Raw genomic sequence first — 20423 nt, forward strand, 5'->3', positions numbered from 1 at the left:
CTAAGAGAGGTCAGAGGAGAATGGCCAGACTGGTTCAAGCTGACAGTAACTCAAATAACCATGAGTTACAACAGTGGTGTGCAGAAGAGCACCTCTGAATGCACAACATGCCAAACCTTGAAATGGACAGGCTACAGCAGCAGAAGACCACGAACATATGCTCAGTGGCCACTCTATTAGGTACTTTGATAATAACTTTACTTTGATCTTTGAAGAGTAAGATTTAGATTACCAAAAGCAGAGGACAACTGTGAAATTGGGATACCACTTGTACTTTATACACTGCAAATGCCAGGGCCCCTCTGTGAGTGACAAGAATAACAGGATTGTTTTAAACAGAGATGAATGAGCAGGTTACAGAACTCTAATCTAATCAAGAACTTTCAGGCGCCAAAATTTGTTCATTCAACTCTGTGATTAGATTACTAGTGTCCAGTTCCTGGAACTCACTTCCTGTATTGATCCTCAGTTCATGAAATAAAGCATTCTTTGAACGAGAGTTTATCACCACTGCTTTCCTTTCTCGGAGTGGCTGCGTTGTACCACGCAGAGTGTCAGTGGGCCACACTGACACGGGTCACTGCTGGCCAGTACTGCCACATGATTTCTTGTCACGGAAAGCCACAGCTAATGTATTCACAAGGTCTACCCACGCCCGGTGATGTAAAAATGCCCAGTGATGCTGACTGAGGCGGGAAGAGGCGAGAAATTCTACAGATAATGGAAACCTCGAGCAACACACACAAAATGCTGGAGGAAATCAGCAGGCCAGGCCACATCCACAGAGGGTGTAAACTATTGACATTGTTGGGCAAAACCATTCATTACTGTCTTGGGCACCATGGAACTGCAGAGATTAGTGGGACAGTTTGTGCCTGAACTGGAGGGGGGCCCAATATCCCTACGGGAAGGTTTGTTAATGCTGCATGATTAGATTAGATTAGATTAGACTTCCTGGTCATCGTGCCAAGTACAGATACAAAGCCAATGAAATGCAATTAGCATCTGACCAGAAGTGCAAAAAGTGAAGGGGTTTTAACTAGAATTGCAGGGGGATGGGAACCAGAGTGCCAGAGCAGCTAGTGGAAAGGTTGTGGAGGCAGATGATGGTAAGACCTCAGAGAAAGTTAGGAATCAAAAGGTTGAGCATGGTGCAACTAGTGTCCTGAGCTGCATATATTTCAATGCAAGAGATAGGAAGGCAGATAACAGTGCTGAAGATGAGGTAGCTGGTTCACAAACAGAGGCAAAGTGTCGTGAGGACAGACTGTTGACAGGGCAAAATTGCAGTCAACAGCATGAGTTGCAATGTAAAAGGCAGACAAAATCAAAAAGAGTGAATACAGGACTGATGGTGTTCTATTTGAAGGGTACAGTATACAGAAGGTAGATGAACTTGCCGCATAGTTGTAGATCAGCAGGTATGATATTGCAGGCATCACTGAATCATGGCTGAAAGAAGATTATAAGGATAATGTCTAAAGATACACATTGTATTGAAAGGACAGGCAGGAAGACAGAGGGGGCATGGTTGATCACCTGGTAAAATTGAAATCAAATCATTAGAAAGGGGTGACATAGGGTCAGAAGACGTTGAATCATTGTGGATAGAGCTAAAGAACTGCAAGGGTAAAAAGACCCTGACGGGAGATGTATACAAATCCCCAAACAGTAGTAAAGGTGTGGCCTACAAATTACAGTGGGAGATAGAAAATGCATGCCAAAATGGCAATGTTACAATAGTCATGGGTGACTTCAATACGCAGGTACATTGGGAAAATCAGGTTGGTGCAGGATTTCAGGAGGGGGAGTTTCTAGAGTGTCTACCAGATGGCATTTTAGAGCAGCTCATGTTGAGCCCACTCAGCTAATCTGGATTGGGTGTTGTGCAATGAACCAGAATTGATTAGAAAGCTTAGGGTAAAAGAATTATTTTAAGGCCAAAAAAAAACATAATATGATCAAATTTCCCCTCAAATTTGAGAAGGAGAAGCTAAAATCAGATGTATTACAGTGGAGTAAAGGAAATTACAGAGCCATGAGAGAGGAGTTGGCCAGAATTGATTGAAAAAGAACACTGGCAGGGATGATGGCAGAGCAGCAACTGGAAGCAATTCAGATATATACATTCCAAAGAGGAAGAAGTATTCTAAAGGCAAGATGACACAACCATGACTAACAAGAGAAGTCAAAGCCAACATAAAAGCCAAAGAGAGGGCATATAATGGAGCGAAAATTAGTGGGAAGTTAGAAGATTGGGAAGCTTTTAAAAACCAACAGAAGGCAACTAAAAAAGTCATTAAGGTAAAGATGGAATACAAAAATAACCTAGCCAATATTATTAAAGAGGATACCAAAAGCTTTTTCAGATATATGAAGTGTAAAAGAGAGGTAAGAGTGGATATCAGACCGATGGAAAATGATGCTGGAGATGGCAGATAAACTGAATAAGTATTTAGTGTCAGCTTTCACTGTGGAAGACACCAGCAATATGGTGGAAGTTCCAGGTGTCGGAGGTCATGAAATGTGTGAAGTTACCATAACTAGAGAGAAGGTTCTTGGGAAACTGAAAGGTCTGAAGGTAGACGTCACCCGGAACAGATTGTGTACATCACAGAGTTCTTAAAGAGTGGCTGAAGAGATCATGGAGGCATTCATAATGATCTTTCAAGAATCACTAGATTCTGGAATGGTTTTGGAAGACTGGAAAATGGCAAATGTCACCCACTCTTCAAGAAATGAGAGGGGTAGAAGAAAGAAAACTATAGGCCAGTAGGTCTGACCTCGGTAGTTGGGAAGATGTTGGAGTCGATTATTAAGGATGAGGTCTCAGGGTACTTGGAGACACATGATAAAATAGGCCATAGTCAGCATGGTTTCCTCAAAGGAAAATCTTGCCTGACAAATCTGTTGGAATTCTTTGAAGGAATAACAAGCAGGACAGACAAAGGAGAATCAGTTGATATTGTGTACTTGGATTTTCAGAAGGCCTTTGAGGCCGTTTACAAGCTATGAGCCCATGGTATTACAGGAAAGATTCTAGCATGGATAAAGCAGTGGCTGATTGGCAGGAGGCAAAGAATGGGAATAAAGGGAGCCTTTTCTGGTTGGCTGCCGGTGACTCGTAGTGGTGATCCACTAGGGACCGATTCTTTTTATGTTATATGTTAATGAGTTTGATGATGGATTGATGGCTTTATTGCAAAGTTAGCAGACAATGTGAAAATAGGTGGAGAGGTAGGTAGTTTTGAGGAAGTAGGCTACAGAAGGACTTAGACAGATTAGGAGAATGGGCAAATAAATGGCAGATGTAATACAGTGCCGAGAAGAGAATGGACATGCACTATGGTGGAAGAAATGAAAGGGTTAATTATTTTCTAAATGGAGAGAAAATACAAAAACCTGAGGCACCCCCAGACTTGAGAATCCTTGTTCAGGATTCCCTGAAGGTTGATTTGCTAGTTGAGTCTGTGGTGAGGAAGGCAAAAGCAATGTTAGCATTCATTTCAAGAGGACTAGAATATAAAAGCAAGAATGTAACGTTGAGACTTTATAAAGCACTGGTAAGGCCTCACTTGGAGTACTGTGAGCAGTTTTGGGCCTCTTATCTTGGAAAGGATGTGCTGAAACTGGAGTGAGTTCAAAGGAGGTTCACAAAAATGACTCCAGGATTGAATGGCTTGTCTTATCAGGAGGGTTTGATGGCTCTGAGCCTATATTTACTAGAATTCAAAAGAATGAGGGGTGACCTCACTGAAACCCATGGAATGGTGAAAGGCCTTGATAGAGTGGATGTGGAGAGGATGTTTCCTATGGTGGGAGAGTCTAAGACCAGAGGACACAGTCTCAGAGTAGAGGGGTGTCCTTTAAGAATGGAGATGTGGTGAATCTGTGGAATTCTTTGCCATGGGCAGCTGTGGAAGCCAGATCTTTATGTATATTTAAGGCAGAGGTTGATAGATTCTTGATTGGTCAGGGTATGAAAGGATATAGGGAAAAGGCAGGAAATGAGGGCTGAGAGAAAAATTAGATCAGCCATGATAAAATGGTAGACTCAATGGGCCAAATGGCCTGAGTCTGCTGCTATAGATATATACTTTACTGAACCCAAAGGAAATTACAGTGTCACAGTAGCATTAGAAATATACAGATACACAAATATTAGAAGTAGAAAGAATAAAAAATAAGTTACCTCAGACAGTCTAACAGGAGGGGTCATCACTTCCCCAGCTCTAGGTTAACTCATTATAGAGCCTAATGGCCCAGGGAAAGATTGACCTCATATTGAGCTCTTTGGAGCAGCACAGTTGTCTTAGTCTATTACTAAAAGTGCTCCTCTATTCAACCAAGGTGGCATGCAGAAGGTGAGAAACATTGTCCAGAATTGCCAGGATTTTCTATGGGGTCCTTTGTTCTACCACAGCCTCCAGTGTGTCCAGTTTGGCTCCTATAACAGAGCCAACCTTTCTCATCAGTTAGCCCGCTGGCATCACCCGTGTGGATGCCATTGCCCCAAATTGTACTGGCGACAACAGACTGGTAGAACGTGTGAAGGAGAGGCCTGCGTACTCTAAAGGACCTCAGTCTCCTCAGGAAGTAGAGGTGACTCTGTACACAGCCTCTGTGTTGGTGCTCCACTCAAGCCTGTCATCCAGGTGAACCCTCCCCACCAGGTACTTGTAGGTCCTCACCACATCCACATCCTCACCATCAATCGTAACAGGAAGCAATGCAGGATTAGTCCTCCTAAAGTCCATCACCATCTCCTTTGTCTTACTGATGTTGAGCTGCAGATGTTTCAGCTTGCACCGTTTGACAAAGTCCTCCATCAGGGTCCTGTATTCATCCCTTCATCCTCCCTTCATACACCCAACTATCGCTGAGTCATCAGAGAATTTCTGCAAAGTCTAAGGTATACAGGGTAAACAGGAGGGGAACTAATACATCCCCTGTGGGGCCCCAGTGCTGCTTATAGCCATGTCTGACACACAATTCTGAAGCTACATAAACTGTGGTCTGCCAGTCAGGTAGTCCATTATCCAGGATATAATGGAAGTGCCAATCTGCATTGAACAGAGCTTTTCCGACGCAACCAGGGCTTTTTCCCAGGGCTGAAATGGCTAACATGAGGAGATAGAGTTTTAAGGTGCTTGAAAGTAGGTACCAGGGGGACGTCAGAGATAAGTTTTTCACACAGAGAGTGGTGAGTGTGTGGACTGCACAGCCAGTGAAGGTGGTATAGATGGATACAATAGAGTCTTTTTAAGAGACATGGAGCTTAGGAAAACAGAGGGCTAAGCGGTAGGGTAATTCTAGGCATTTTCTAGAGTAGGTTACATGGTCAGCACAACATTGTGGGCTGAAAGGCTTGTAATGTGCTGTAAATTTCTATTTCCCCAGCAATGAGGGCTGTATGGTAGTGAAGGCATTTGAGAAATCAAAACACATGATCCTCACAGTGCTGACCTGCTCATCCAAATGGAAGCAAGCTCTGTTCAGTCAGTAGAGGACAGCATCACCGACACCCATGTGCAGCGGATCGAAGGCTGATCTGACCCAGGATCGGAGGTGAGCCAGGACCAGCCTCCTTAGGGTATCCATGATGTGGAGGTCATGGCCATTGGACGGTAGTCATTCAAGACCTTTGGTTGGCCCCTCTTGGGTATTGAGGCCACCCGTGATGTTTCCCCTTACGGTCAGGACCGTTGTCAGCTGAGGCTCAGATTGAGAATGCGCTGGAGAGCTCCACACAGCTGCTCGGCGCACTCCTTCAGGACCTTGGGGTTCAGAGCATCCGGTCCCAAAGCTCTGCCGTGTCTGAGTTTCCCCAGAGCCTAGTGAAGGTGAGTCCATGATGACTGGAGAGTTGGTGGAAGGTGGGGGCAGGGGGAGGTGAAGATTGGGACGACAGCAGTTGGTATTGGAGGTGTGGATGGTAGATGCAGGACAAGGAGGGGATGTAGACAGTGCTAGCCTATGTTGTTCATCCATGTGTTGGGGGGGGGAAGAGGGAGGAGGGAGGAGGGGAGGTATTGGTGCTGAGGGAGTATTGGGTGCCTCTGCACCTGGACTGGTGTGCTGACTGGGGTGTGAACAGGAGGGCAATTGTTAAATGTATTATAGAATTGGTTTAACTCATTAGCCCATACACAGCTGCATTCTGAGGCTCTACAGCCCGGTTGACTGAAGCCAGAGATGTTCTTTATGCCTCTCCATGCCTCCCGTGTGCTGCTCTGCAGCCTTCCAGCTCTCGTCTGTATACCTCTTTAGACACCCTGATCTTCTCCTTTAGCTCCCTCTGCACACGTTCCTCCTGACCTAAGGGCTCTCTTTTTGTGTTTGAGAAGAGCCTTTAGGTCACTGGTGAGCTATGGATTGTTGTTAAAGAAGCAGCCAGCAGTCCTTGATGGTATTACAGTGATGGTCCACACAGAGGTGGATGTAGCCAGTGATGCAATCAGGAGGTCCGTTAGTGTCCTCCCCACATGGTTCACAAAGCACATTCCAGTCAGTAACCTCAAAGCAACCCTTCAAGGCCCCAATGGCCCTGCAGACCATTTTTCTACCATCTTGGTGGAAGCTAACTATAGCTGTACTTTGGGCTTATACAAGGGTATTACATGAACCAGGCTGTGATCTGATCTTCCGAGTGGGGGAAGAACTGTGGAGCTGTATGCATCTTTAACATTTGCATACAAGGGATCCATTGCTTAATTTTCTTTGGTACGACACTTGACAAACTGACTGAAGGTGGGTAGGATTGTCAAGAAAGAAGCATGGTTGAAGTCTCCCAATACTGACTGCAATGAACGCATTGGGGTGTCAAGTCTGGAGACTCGCGATGGTGGTGTGTATGACATCATACACAGCTTCGGGACTACGTCAGGAAGGCAGAATGTAGACAACAAGCAATACGGCATGATTGAACTCGAGCAGTATATAAAATGGACACAACTCAGAGCAGGCAGTTTGACATCCAGACTGCAGATTTGTTCTTTCACAGAAATATGACTGAGATTACACCATCTCTTGTTCACAGCACAGCATATTTTATTGTTTTACAGATTGGAGTGTCGGAGTTCAGAGTTCCATCCCGGTGTCCTCCGTAAGGAATTTGTTTGTCCTCCCTGTGAACACTTAAGGTTTCCTCCCACAGACTTACTGGTTAGTAGGTTAATTAGTTATTGTAAATTGTCCTGTGATTAGGCTGGGGTTAAAATAGTAGGTTGCTGGGCCTGTTCCACACTGTATCCCTAAATCACAAATAAGTAGATGGATAAATAAATAAAATTAGGAATGGAAAAGAAGCCAGAATAAGAAGGGGCCCTCTATATTTCTTGTCGCTTTTGATTCCCTCTCCCAGGGAAAAAGACTGTGTGTATTCATCCTGCGTAAACCCCTCTTAATTTTATGCACATCTATAATGTCACCCCTTAGTCTCCTACACTCCAAGGAATAGAGTCCTAGCCTGCCCGACCTCTCCCTATAACTCAGTCCTACACGTCCAGACATCATTCTCATAAACACACGCAGAATGCTGGAGGAACTCAGCAGGTCAGGCAGCATCTATGGTGGAGAATGAATAGTTGACGTTTCAGGCTGAGGCATTATCTTTACACACCTCATCATAGATGCTGACTGACCTGCTGAGCTCCTCCATGTTACTCAAGATTTCCAGCATCTGCAGTTTCTCTTGTGTCTAATATTCTTGTACATCTTCTTTGCTTAATGACATCCTTCCTATAACAAGCTACTAAAATTGTGCACAATACTCTACTGCAGCCTCAGCATCAACATAACGTCCAGATTCCTGGGCTCAGTGCCCTGACTGATGAAGGCCAGCTTGCTAATTGACTTCTTCGCCACCCTGTCTAACTGTGATGCCACTGTCAGGGTACTATGGATGTACGGGTAGTTGTGGATCCCTCTGTTCTACAAACACTATGTCAGCAGCATATAATAAAAGCAGAAAGTCTTGGCAATACTTGCCAGGTCATGCAGCGTCTACAACATATACAGCCCAGTACCTTCAGCCCACAATGTTGTGCCGACCTACTTACAATCAATGTAACCCTTCCCTCCTACAAAGAACTCCGTTCTTCTTCCATTCATGTGTCTATCTAAGACCTGAATGTATCTCCTTCTACCACCACCCCTAGCAGGGAGTTCGATGCACTCACCAATCTCCGTGTAAAAAAACTTCTGTCATCCCCCCATATTTTCCTCTTATCACCTTAAAATTACATTCCCTCATATTAGTCGTCACCCTGGGGAAAAGTCTCTGGCTGTCCACTCCATCTATGCCTCCCATCATCTTGTACACCTCTATAAAGTCACCTCTCGTCATCCTTTGCTCCAAAGAGGAAAGCCCTAACTTGCTCAACCTATGGAATGAAAAACTAAGGTAACTTTCCAGTTGGAGGATTTTCAACAGAACCTTTCACGTTAACTCAGTTTCTCCCTCCACAGATGCTGCTTGACCTGCTGAGACTTTCTAGCAGTTTACTGTTTTGTATCAGATTTTTCAGAATCCACGGTATTTTAATGTAACTTATACTGAGCTACGTGACATATTGACCGGAGCCAATAGTTGTATTTGTAAGTTTAGCGAGAGGAGGAGGAAATAGAACCACGTGCCCCAATATGGCTAATCGGTTGTGATCCATTTCTCCTGTTGAAGGAAGCAAACATCCATTGAAATAAAACAAGACCAAATGACAGAGGATCAGAGTTAGGCCATTCGGCCCATTGAGTCTGCTCCTCCTTTCCATCTTCATTAGTAAGGTCATCAAAGGTTACGGGGAGAATGGGCTCCATCATGGCTGATTTATTATCTCTCTCAAACCCATTCCCCGGTCTTCTTCCCATAACCTTCGACACCATTACCAATCAAGAACCTATTAACCCTCACTTTACCCAATGATTTTGCCTCCACAGCCATCTGTGTCAATACACAATAGAAATAATAAAACATTAAGTAGTTTTAGGCTTAAAGTACTCCAAAGGAACATTACGCAGGTGTTCGAGGAGACTACATGGTATTTACAAAAGTGATAATGATTCATATACAAGTTTGTTTGTACTGTAATTATCCTTAGAAACAATTTTCCAATGGCTACATGAACACAAACAGCCTTGCTAACTCATTCATCATCCTTACTAATTTTTTTTTATTGTTTCTTATTGAGATACAACGCACAACAGGCCCCACCAGCCCTTCGAGCCGCGCTGCCCAGCAACCCTCGATTTAACCCTTGCCTAATCACAGGACCATTTACAACAGCCAATTAAAATACCAACTGGTAGGTCTTTGGAATGTGGGAGGAAACCAGAGCACCTAGAGGAAACCCACGAGAACGTATGAAGACCTTACAGGTAGCAGCTGGAATTGAACCCAGGTCCCTGGTACTGTACAGCATTGTGCTAACTACTACGCAACAGTGCTGCCCTAATACTTCCCTAATCTGATCCAGAACTGTTGTGTTCTTTGAAGCCTTCAGACAAATCACTTAATTTCCTCTACTTTAGAAATATAAAAAATAAATTTTCTCCTTTTGGATCTCTTCCCTCCATCACACTAATCACTCATCTTAGTGTTCCCTAACAAGCACTTGAAACTATTTGAATTGTACAGTCATACAGCTGAGAAACAGGCCATTCAGCCCACCCATTTTATGCTGACCTTCAAACATCCATGTATACTAATCTGACATCAGTCACTTCTTTGTTCTCCCTGCATGCCATAAACTCCCCCCAGATTCTTCCATTCGCCATTCAGTCAGGGCAACTTATAGCTTACAGTTATTAATGTATCAACCAGTATGACTTTGGGATGTCAGGGAAACCTCACACAGTCAGAAGAAGAACGTGCAGACTCTGCACTGACACTCTGGGAGGTCAGCACCGCATCTGGCTCGCTGGAGCTGAGAGGCAGTTGTTCTACTGGCTGAGCCACTGTGGCCAGGACACCGTACAGAGACGAGGTTCATTCAGTCCCAGGTCCTCTTCCGAACCATCTGATCTTCAGTCTGCTGAATACGCTGGTTTGACATTCCCTGCACACTTGCCCCATGATGCAAAGTAGCCAAGGATGTTGACACTCAAAAACTGGATCGGCCCAATCTTCTGATCGGTCCCTTTTATTACTTCCACCTTCGCTCTTTTGATACTATCTTCAAAAGTCCTTGCAATTCTAAAGCACCTTCCATATCCCTTCGAGGATACAACAAAACACATCAGTCAATGGAGTTGGGTTCAATTGCTCTCCGATTTTGGCAATCCAATTACAAATGAATTGCCAAGATTGGAGAGCGACTAAACCCAACCAACAATCACCCAAGCCACGCATTTCCCAACTTATTTCCAGGTAATGGAGTATTTTGAAATATAGTCACTACTATGATTGTATAATTTATTGTAAGTAGATTGATAGACATTGATCCTGGCCAGGACAAGACAACTTCCATGTCTTAATAGCCACAGAGTACGTTCACACAGAAGTAGGCCTTTCATCCCATCATGAAGTACCCATCTATATTAATTACATTTCAAATTCATTGTTAAATGCTATGGTGTTCTAAGTGCTCAGCTAAGTAATCATTAGACATCCTTGCCATAGAGGGAGTACAAAGAAGGTTCACCAGATTGATTCCTGGGATGGCAGGACTTTCATATGAAGAAAGACTGGATGAACTGGGCTTGTACTCGTTGGAATTTAGAAGATTGAGGGGGGATCTGATTGAAACGTATAAGATCCTAAAGGGATTGGACAGGCTAGATGCAGGAAGATTGTTCCCGATGTTGGGGAAGTCCAGAACGAGGGGCCACAGTTTGAGGATAGAGGGGAAGCCTTTTAGGACCGAGATTAGGAAAAACTTCTTCACATAGAGAGTGGTGAATCTGTGGAATTCTCTGCCACAGGAAACAGTTGAGGCCAGTTCATTGGCTATATTTAAGAGGGAGTTAGATATGGCCCTTGTGGCTACGGGGGTCAGGGGGTATGGAGGGAAGGCTGGGGCGGGGTTCTGAGTTGGATGATCAGCCATGATCATAATAAATGGTGGTGCAGGCTCGAAGGGCCGAATGGCCTACTCCTGCACCTATTTTCTATGTTTCTATGTTTCTATATTAAATGTTATAGAACCTTTGCCTTCATCACAATAATGCCACGAGAGCTCTTACTTCCGCTGGTAAAGACAGACATGTCAAGTTTCGTTGCCTTACACCTTTCAGCTGGACAGTGCTCCCTCAGTACCACACAGGAGTGAAGTCCGGGTCCTTGCGTTGGAGACTCAGGTGTGGGACCTGAGGTCAGAGCCATCAGACTCTGAAGTGAGAGTGCTCTCATAGAGACAGGGCTTTCCACTGTCTCCCAATTCCACTCCCGCTGAGAGATGGAAGCTGTAGAACGAAGAAGCCTTTACGGGGGCTCACAGAGATTGAGAGGCTGGAAGCCCGTGATCACTGGTGTTCCACTGGGATCAGGGCCGTGATCAGTGGTATTCCGCAGGGATCAGAGCTGGGACGTCCGCTGTTTGTGATCTCTGAACACAGGATGAATAGCTAGAGAGGTAGGTTGGTAAATTTGTAGATGACACTCAGGTTGGTGAGGTTGTGGACAACGAAACAAGGGTACCAGCAGGAGATAGATAAACTGTAGGTATGGGCGGAAAAATGGCAGGTGGAGCAACAGTGAGGTATTGCACTTTGGGAGGTCAAACTTAAGTGGAAAGTACACGGTTAATGGCAGAGCCCTTAACAGCTTCGATGTACAGAGGGATCTTAGGATCCAAGTCCATAACTCCCCGAAACTGTCCATGCAAGTAGATAAAAATGGTAATGAAGATAAAGAAGGCAGAAGGCATACTTGTTTTCAGCGGTTGATTATTGATTAGAAGAGTCAGGGAGTCAGGTTTTATGCACTCCCAGTATCATTCCCACTACACTCTCCTGTGACCAAATGTGGGTGGGAACACAAAACCAGGGTTGGAATTCCTGATGCAACTCCCTGTGGCAGAATACTCAAGTGTGGCAGGAACAACAATCTGAGCCCCCTCCCCAACATCCCAGGCCCGTACTTCAAGAAACACACAAACCAAATGTTCCTCGTACAGAACAGCCACTTCCACCAGAGCCAACGGTGAAACAGGGGTGTGAATCTAGGGGAAGCAGTGCAGAAACGGACTCCCAGTCATTACAGACATGTTTTAAGCGGGTACCATAGGACGAATCACTTTGCATTTAGTTAGGCTGACTGGCAGGAGCGACGGAATAAAAACCTCACACTTAAGACGACCAATCATGCGATCATTGATGGGGGAGGGGGGTGTGGAGGGGGTCTATTGATGAGTGACAGAGAGGTTACCCTTTGCCCGAGTGCACTTTGCTGCCCACGCTACTGGAAGGAGCCACATTTGAAGTGAGAACGAAGGAAAATATAAACAGACACACCAGAATACAAATCGGCAAGCCCCAAGTTAAAATGCGCTAATATTAGAAGCTGTATCACAGCGGATAAGTAACATGTATTATTCAACATGAGAAAGCTCTGAAGCAGCCAAAGCTGGGGCTATGTACGTGCCTTGCAGGCACCTCCACCATGTTCTACATTGCCTAGTTCAGAGGTTCAAAGTTCACCGCCTCTTGAGATGTTTCCACGCAACAGTTGTTGAACAGCTAGCACTGACAAGTAGAGGAACATCCCCTGCCTCTGACCTGCTGGTGAGCCTTGAATGCTGGTATTAAAAAAAAAACTCTCGCTTCCCGGTGCAGGGAAAACATTCAACCTACTTGTGGTTTCGTGGTCCGAGCTGCCAGCATGCACCGTCAGCTGAGGGGAGGTCGTCGGGATCGGGGTCCTGTCCGTGCTGCCTTGGTCTCTGCTCTCCTCCCTGGCCTGAGGAGGGCACGGCGCCGACTGCTTCTTGCCGGAACTGGAAGGGCGAGGGGGTGAAGGCAGACCCTGTGCAATAAGAGCAAAGGGAGCAGGGTTAGACTGCGTGCGGACTGGAGTGAAGTCATTGTGGCCTCACTGACCTTCAATAAACCCCACGCCTCTATACTCACCCCACATGCAGACAATTCACAGTTCATTCACCACTGCAATCTCAAGTACAGTGCAGGTGTCAACACAACATCAGTATTTCATTACACTCAGATATGGCTGCATTTTGCTGTCACAGACCGGATCAGTACAGTGCAGCAAGTCCTTTTGGCCTATGACATTGTGCCAGTCTTTCAACCTACTCCAAGATCAATCTAACCCTTCCCTCTGGCATGGCCTTCCATTCTTTTTCCCTCCATTTTCCTTTCATCCACTTTCTTCAAGAAAACTATGAGGTAGCTTGTTGTAACCACCTTTATTTTATGTATTCCATGCTGTGAATCATTTTGTAACATTTTTTAATTGTACAACTTAAGCTTGAAAGTCAGAGCCAATGGTATAACAACCTGGTACTCCACTTCACCTGCTCTGGGACATGACTCTCATCATGTGTAGCCAAGATTCTGTACTGAACGCTCTGGAGTGGGCCAGACCCACAACCTCTCCACTCAAAGGCAAGAAGGTTCCCTAGGAAGTCGAAATGTGCACAGCAAAAGGCTAATTCTTTTCCACCACGTGTGTGAATGCTGGACACCTGGGCTGCACAATATAGTCACTGAAGGAAGTAATGACCATTAGCAGAAACAAAAAGCTTCTGTTCATGAGTGCGCAATAGATTTGCCAATGCTAATCCCGCCAAAGCCCTCAGCAAAGAGCCGCCCCCTCAGTCCCCAGAATCAGTTCTTTCTGAAGCGCAGGCAGTGGGGCCGAAATCTGCAGCAGGAGACCTGTTCTACACTCAAGCCAGCAAGATGACGTCAGTCCCTTTTGGCTGCTGAATTACCTCTGGGTAAGAGGGGGAGAACCAGAGAGAATGTGATCATCACTTCCATACAGCAGACTGGATGATGCAAAGTAAGCAGAGATAGTCAATACTTCCATCTGAGGGGTGTGTGTGTGTGTGTGTGTGTGTATATACGCGCACATACATCTTTTGCTACTCGTAAACACAAAATATTCTGCAGATGCTGGGGTAAAAGCAACACTCACTACAAGCTGGAGGAACTCAGCAGGTTGGGCAGCATCCGTGGAAATGAACAGTCAATGTTTTGGGCCGGAACAACTTCATCAGGACTGAAGAGGGAAGGGGCAGAGGCCCTATAAAGAAGGTGCCATTCCCTATTCCCAGGTCCTTCGTCTCCGCCGCATCTGCTTCCAGGATGAGGCTTTGCACTCCAGGACGTCTCAAATGTCCTCTTTCTTTAAGGATCGTGGTTTCCCTTCTGCTGTCATCAATGATGCCCTCACCCGCATCTCCTCCATTTCCCGCACTTCGGCCCTCACCCCATCCTCCCGCCACCACAACAGGGACAGAGTTCCCCTTGTCCTCACCTACCACCCCACTAGCCTCCGGATCCAGCACATTATCCTCCGCAACTTCCGCCACCTTCAACAGGATCCCACCACTAAGCATATCTTTCCCTCTCCACCCCTCTCCGCTTTCCACAGGGATCGGTCCCTCCGTGATTCCCTGGTCCACACATCTCTCCTCACGGATCTCCCACCCGGCACTTATCCCTGTAAGTGCTACACCTGTCCCTACACCTCCTCTCTTGCCACCATTCAGGGCCCCAAACAGTCCTTCCAGGTGAGGCAACACTTCACTTGTGGGTCTGTTGGGGTCATCTATTGCATCCGGTGCTCCCAGTGCGGCCTCCTCTACATCAGTGAAACCCGACGCAGATTGGGGGACCGCTTCGTCAAGCACCTCCGCTCCGTCCGCCACAACAGACAAGATCTCCCGGTAGCCACCCACTTCAACTCTGCTTCCCACTCCCATTCAGATATGTCCATACACGGCCTCCTCTGCTGCCATGATGAGGCTAAACTCAGGTTGGAGGAGCAACACGTCATATACCGTCTAGGTAGTCTCCAGCTCCTTGGTATGAACATAGAATTCTCCAACTTCCGGTAATTCCCTCTCCCTCCCTTCCCCATCCCAGTTTCACTCTGCCCCCTCCCCCAGCTGCCTACTACCTCCCTCATAGTTCCACCTCCTCCTACTACCCATTGTGGTTTCCCCTATTCCTTCTTCACCTTTCCTGCCTATCACCTCCCTGCCTCCCCTCCCCGACCCTTTATCTTTCCCCTTACTGGTTTTTCACCTGGAACCTACCAGCCTTCTCCTTCCCACCCTCCCCCCACCTTCTTTATAGGGCCTCTGCCCCTTCCCTCTTCAGTCCTGACGAAGGATTCCAGCCCGAAACACTGACTGTTTGTTTCCATGGATGCTGCCCGACCTGCTGAGTTCCTCCAGCTTGTAGTGACTGCATCTTTTGCTGCAAGCGCACAAAGGGATATAAACTGCCCACACGAGGAAATCTGCAGATGCTGGAAATTCAAGCAACACACACAAAAAATGCTGGTGAATGCAGCAGGCCAGGCAGCATCTCTAGGAAGAGGTACAGTAAACGTATCGAGCCAAGACCCTTCATCAGGACTAACTGAAAGAAGAGATAGTAAGAGATTTGAAAGTGGGAGGGGGAGGGGGAGATCCGAAATGATAGGAGAAGACAGGAGGGGGAGCGATGGAGCTAAGAGCTGGAAAGTTGATTGGCAAAAGGGATACGAGGCTGGAGAAGGGAGAGGATCATGGGACGGGAGGCCTAGGGAGAAGGAAAGGTGGGGGGGGGGAACCCAGAGGATGGACAAGGAGTTATACGTCGATTGTACCTTTTCTTATAGATGCTGCCTGGCCTGCTGCATTGACCAGCACTTTTTGTGTGCGTTGCTTAAACTGCCCACAAAAGGCTGTCACCCTCTACCCCGTTGGCATGTTAAGTATATTTCACAATCATACATAATTGCATTTCCTTTTCCGGTTTCTGATGTGGACTATGTTGACAACATGGCGCTCGTGATGATTTGTCTGGAGATTTTAGAACTGGATTATTTAAACTGTTTTCATTGAAGAAATTATTGAGTGTGCACATGTTGTTGTCACTAGGCACAAAATTGCACAGCACAAGATTTTTGCGTACACTGGACATTACAAATTAGAGCGAACATTGACTGCTAAGGAAGTGCTACATTGTAAAAATCTGTCGCATGAAACTTTAAAGAAAAGTCCCTCTCGGCAATGGGCTTACCCCTGGAATCCACATCGACTAACATCGTAAAATCACAAAGTTCAGAGTTTCAAATTCAAAGTAAATTTATTATCAAAGTGCATATATGTCACCCTGAGATTGATTTTCTTGCAAATATTCACAGTAGAACAAAGAAATACACCAGAATCAATGAAAAACTTCTCACAAAGGCTGACAAACACAAATAAACAAAAAAATAATAATAATAAATAAATAATACTGAGAACATAAAATTGTAGAGTCCTTGAATGTGAGTTGACAGGTTGTGGGATCAGTTCAGTGTTGAGGTGAGTGAAGTTATCCTCACGAGTTCAGGTGCCTGATAATTGACGGGTAATAACTGCTTCTGAACTCGGTGGTTTGGCACCCAAGACTCCTGTATTTCCTTTCCAATGGCAGCAGCAAGAAGAAAGCATGGCTTGTATGGTGGGGTCCTTAATGAACGGTCCTGTATGGTGAAGAGGCTTTTCCTTTCATGGACTGGGCGATATCCACCGCGTTCTGTAGATTTTTCCCCCGTTCTACATGCCTGTCTGCTCATGTTCAGTTTAATGGATTGCTTCAGTTGACTGTTACACTAGGCACATGGCAATTAACCCACTGTTCACATTTGGTTGAGCAAGCTAGGGCTTCTCTCTTTGGAGTAAAGGAGTTGGAGAGGTGACTTGATAGAGGTGTACATGATGGTAAGTGAGCTGCCAGAGATATCGATCGAGTGTGGACTGCCAGAGACTTATTCCCAGGGCAGAAATGGCTAAAATGCAGGGACGTAATTAGATTATTAGATTATGAGGACACGCAGTCCTCTTTTATTGTCATTTAGTAATGCATGCATTAAGAAATGATACAATGTTTCTCCAGAATGATATCACAGAAACACATGACAAACCAACTGAAAAACCGACAAAAACCACATAATTATAACATATAGTTACAACAGTGCAAAGCAATACCGTAATTTGATAGAGAACAGACCATGGGCGCAGTAAAAGGTCTCAAAGTCTCTAGAAAGTCCCATCATCTCACGCAGACGATGAACCTCCAGTGCTGCAAACTTGCCGATGCAGCATCCTGGAAGCATCTGACCACAGTCCGACTCCGAATCCGTCTGAAAACTCCGAGCCTCCGACCAGCCCTCCAACACTGAGCGCCATCTCTGCCGAGCTCTTCGACTCTGGCCCTGGCAACAGGCAATAGGCAAAGCTGAGGATTTGGGGCCTCCCCTCCGGAGATTCTTGATCACACAGTAGCAGCGGCAGCGAAGCGGCCATTTCAGAAGTTTCTCCAGGTGTTCCTCCATGCTTCTCACGGCTGTCTCCATCAAATCAGGATTGTGCACGGCCCCTAGTTAACACATACGATATCATACGGAACAGCCGCGTGCGCTGCCATCTTCTCCTTCCTCCCTACGTAATGTTAAGGTGATTGTAGGAAAGTATAAAGGGGGGGGTTGTCAGGGGGTAAGTTTTTTTTTACACAAAATGTGGTTGGTGCATGGAGTGTGTTGCCATGGGTGGTGGTAGAGGCAGATACACTAGGGGCATTTAAGATATTCTTAGATAGATATTTTGATGAAAGAAAAATGGAGGGCTATGTAGGAGGGAAGGGTCAGATTGATCTTGGAGTAGGCTATAAGGTTGGCACAGTATTGTGGGCCAAAGAACTTGTATTGTGCCATAATGTTCTATGTTCTATGCAACACAAGGCCACTATTCCCTCTAAACTCCGCATGGGCACGGTCACGCAGTAACTGAAATGCTCCCGCGCACGTAGCTTTTGTTGCCATGCAGTTGAAAGTTTATAAAGTTTTATTAAAGTGCAGCACAGTTCTTAGTTATTGTTTACCTGCACTGCAATTTCTATGTAGTTTTGACAATTTATTCTGCATTGATTTTGTTTTATATCTTAGTGTGCTGTGTAATGATTTGATCTGTATAAAGAATGTGCAAGACAAGTTTTTCACTGTGTCTTGATATGTGACAATAATAAATCAATTCCAATACATTTAAAATTCAAGGCAGGAAGTGCAAAGGGATCTGAGGAGAATTTTTTTTTTAATTCAGAGGGATCTGGAGGTCATTGAATGAGACCTTGGTAGAACCGGAATCGTTCAGGACTTGGGTAGGGAATCACACAGGCTCTTGAAAAAGCAAGGGAATGATCCAGCAATTCGGACAAAGGAGCTTAGACCTGAGCCATTAACGGTGTTTCTCATCCCTCCACATGCTGAATGTTTCCAGCACCTGCAGCTTTCACAATGACAAATAAAGATGAACTTTAGTTGTTACATATACATTGAAGCAGACCGTGAGAGGCATCATTTGCATTAAGAACGTGCTTGGGGCAGCCAACACATGTCACCCACACTTCCAGCGGCAACAGTGCATGCCCCCAACTTATTAAACCCCGACTCATAAGCCTTTGGAGTGTGTGAGGAAACCGGAGCATCTGCAGGAAACCTAGAGATCGCAGGCACTCTAAAGCATTACACTAACTGCTAGGCTACTGTGCCGTCAATACAAAGAGTTAGCAAGTGCTCAAAGGGATGAATGGCCTCCTTCTCTGGCACAGCAATTCTATAATGTAATTCTCATCCACACTTTGCTTTAGATTCTATAAGGCTCGCTAAAGTAGCTCAAGTGTAAACAGGCGACTACAACACGCAGGTGGCAGGGTGGGTATTGAGCAATTTGCCTCTGCTGGCCACGTCAAGGATGTTGCCAGGTCTAGAGGACCTGAGTTACAAGGAAAGACTGAATAGTTTAGGATTTTATTCCTTGGAACGTAGAAAACTGAGGGGAGATTTGATATAGGTATACAAAATTATGAGGGGTATATGTTAGGGAAATGCAAGCAGGCTTTTTCCACTGAGGTTGGGTGGGACTACAACCAGAAGTCATGGGTTAAGGGTGAAAGGTGAGAAGTTTAAGGGGAACATGAGGGGAAATTTCTTTACTCAGTGAGTCCTGAGAGTGTGGAACGAGCTGCGAGCACGTGGTGTGTGCAAGCTCAATTTGAACATTTATGTGAAGTTTGGATGGGTACAGGGATGGTAGGGGTATGGAAGGGTATGGTCCCGGTGCAGGTCGATCGGAGTAGGCAGTTTAAATGTTTTCAGCATGGGCTAAATGGGCCAAAAGGCCTATTTCTGTGCAGAACTTCTCTAGGACCTCCTGAACAGGAGGCATGCCATCCAGTAGTTCACTCAGGAATCCAGCCGAGACAATCTAGATACACCAAGCATGACTACCTGACGACCTTACTTTCAACTGGAACAGTTCAAGAAAGCAGCTCACCACCAGTTTCTCAAGGGCAACAAGGGAGGGGGCAATCAAATGCTGGCTTAGCCAGCAAACTTCACAACCATTGAATGAATAGAAGGAAACTTTAAATACGTCCTACACGATCAGGAAAGCTCACCAATGCCTATACTTCCTGAAGAGGCTAATGAGAGCTGGACTATGCACAGTTCACATTAATGAATATCGATACTCCTATCCTTTTATAGATGCGCAGTAGACAGCCTCCTAACATGGTGCATCACTGTACAGAATGGAAACTCCACTGTGGTGGACAGGGAGGCTCTTACAAAAACTACCTAATGCGTCAACCGCACCAGCCTCCCCGCCATCGACATACACTATATATAGAAAGGTGCCAGAAAAGGGCCAGTAACGACATGAAAGATCCCACCAACCCTGCTCCATGGACTGTTTGTCCACACCAGTGCCACCTAACCCAAAACCAATTACTTTTCCCCCCAAGCAGAGCTGATCAAGACCTCCACCCACTAAACCATCCCTCCACACCCCCATCACTGCTTAACTTACTGTCAGAATCACCTTACGTACAGACACTTCTGTGGACATACAATCAATCTGCGCATGTAAGCTATTTATTTATTTATATTTATTGAGGTTTTTTTTAATTACTGTGAGTTTTTTTTGTGCTGCGCAGGATCCGGAGTGGCACGCGGCTTTGCAAGAGGATTTCTAGAAGCATGGTTTTCCATCAACAATCCTGTAATCAAACACAGACCACATAAATCTCCATCCTTATTTATGAATCGATGCGGGCAGAAATCCAGACCACAACGCACAAAGCTCACCACACAGCCAATCACTGACGAGATTTCCTTCCCATCATCATGACCGAGTTTCTGAAATGATGTCCAATCAGCCGATCGATAAGTATGAAGAGGCCAAGCAAATGAAAGAGCACAGCACAATCAA

General features: G+C 45.6%; 1 protein-coding gene across 1 annotated transcript in view; it reads right to left on the reverse strand.

The window, feature by feature from the left end:
• Positions 1 to 20423, reverse strand: part of gse1b (Gse1 coiled-coil protein b) — a 774862-nt gene that overhangs the window by 399109 nt on the left and 355330 nt on the right. Inside the window, exon 2 of the mRNA XM_072279929.1 lies at positions 12790 to 12961. Within this exon, the coding sequence (XP_072136030.1) occupies positions 12790 to 12961 (172 nt within the window). The remainder of the gene's footprint in view (positions 1 to 12789; positions 12962 to 20423) is intronic.

This window comes from Mobula birostris, chromosome 15, assembly GCF_030028105.1.
Source record: "Mobula birostris isolate sMobBir1 chromosome 15, sMobBir1.hap1, whole genome shotgun sequence".
Classification (NCBI taxonomy): domain Eukaryota; kingdom Metazoa; phylum Chordata; class Chondrichthyes; order Myliobatiformes; family Myliobatidae; genus Mobula; species Mobula birostris.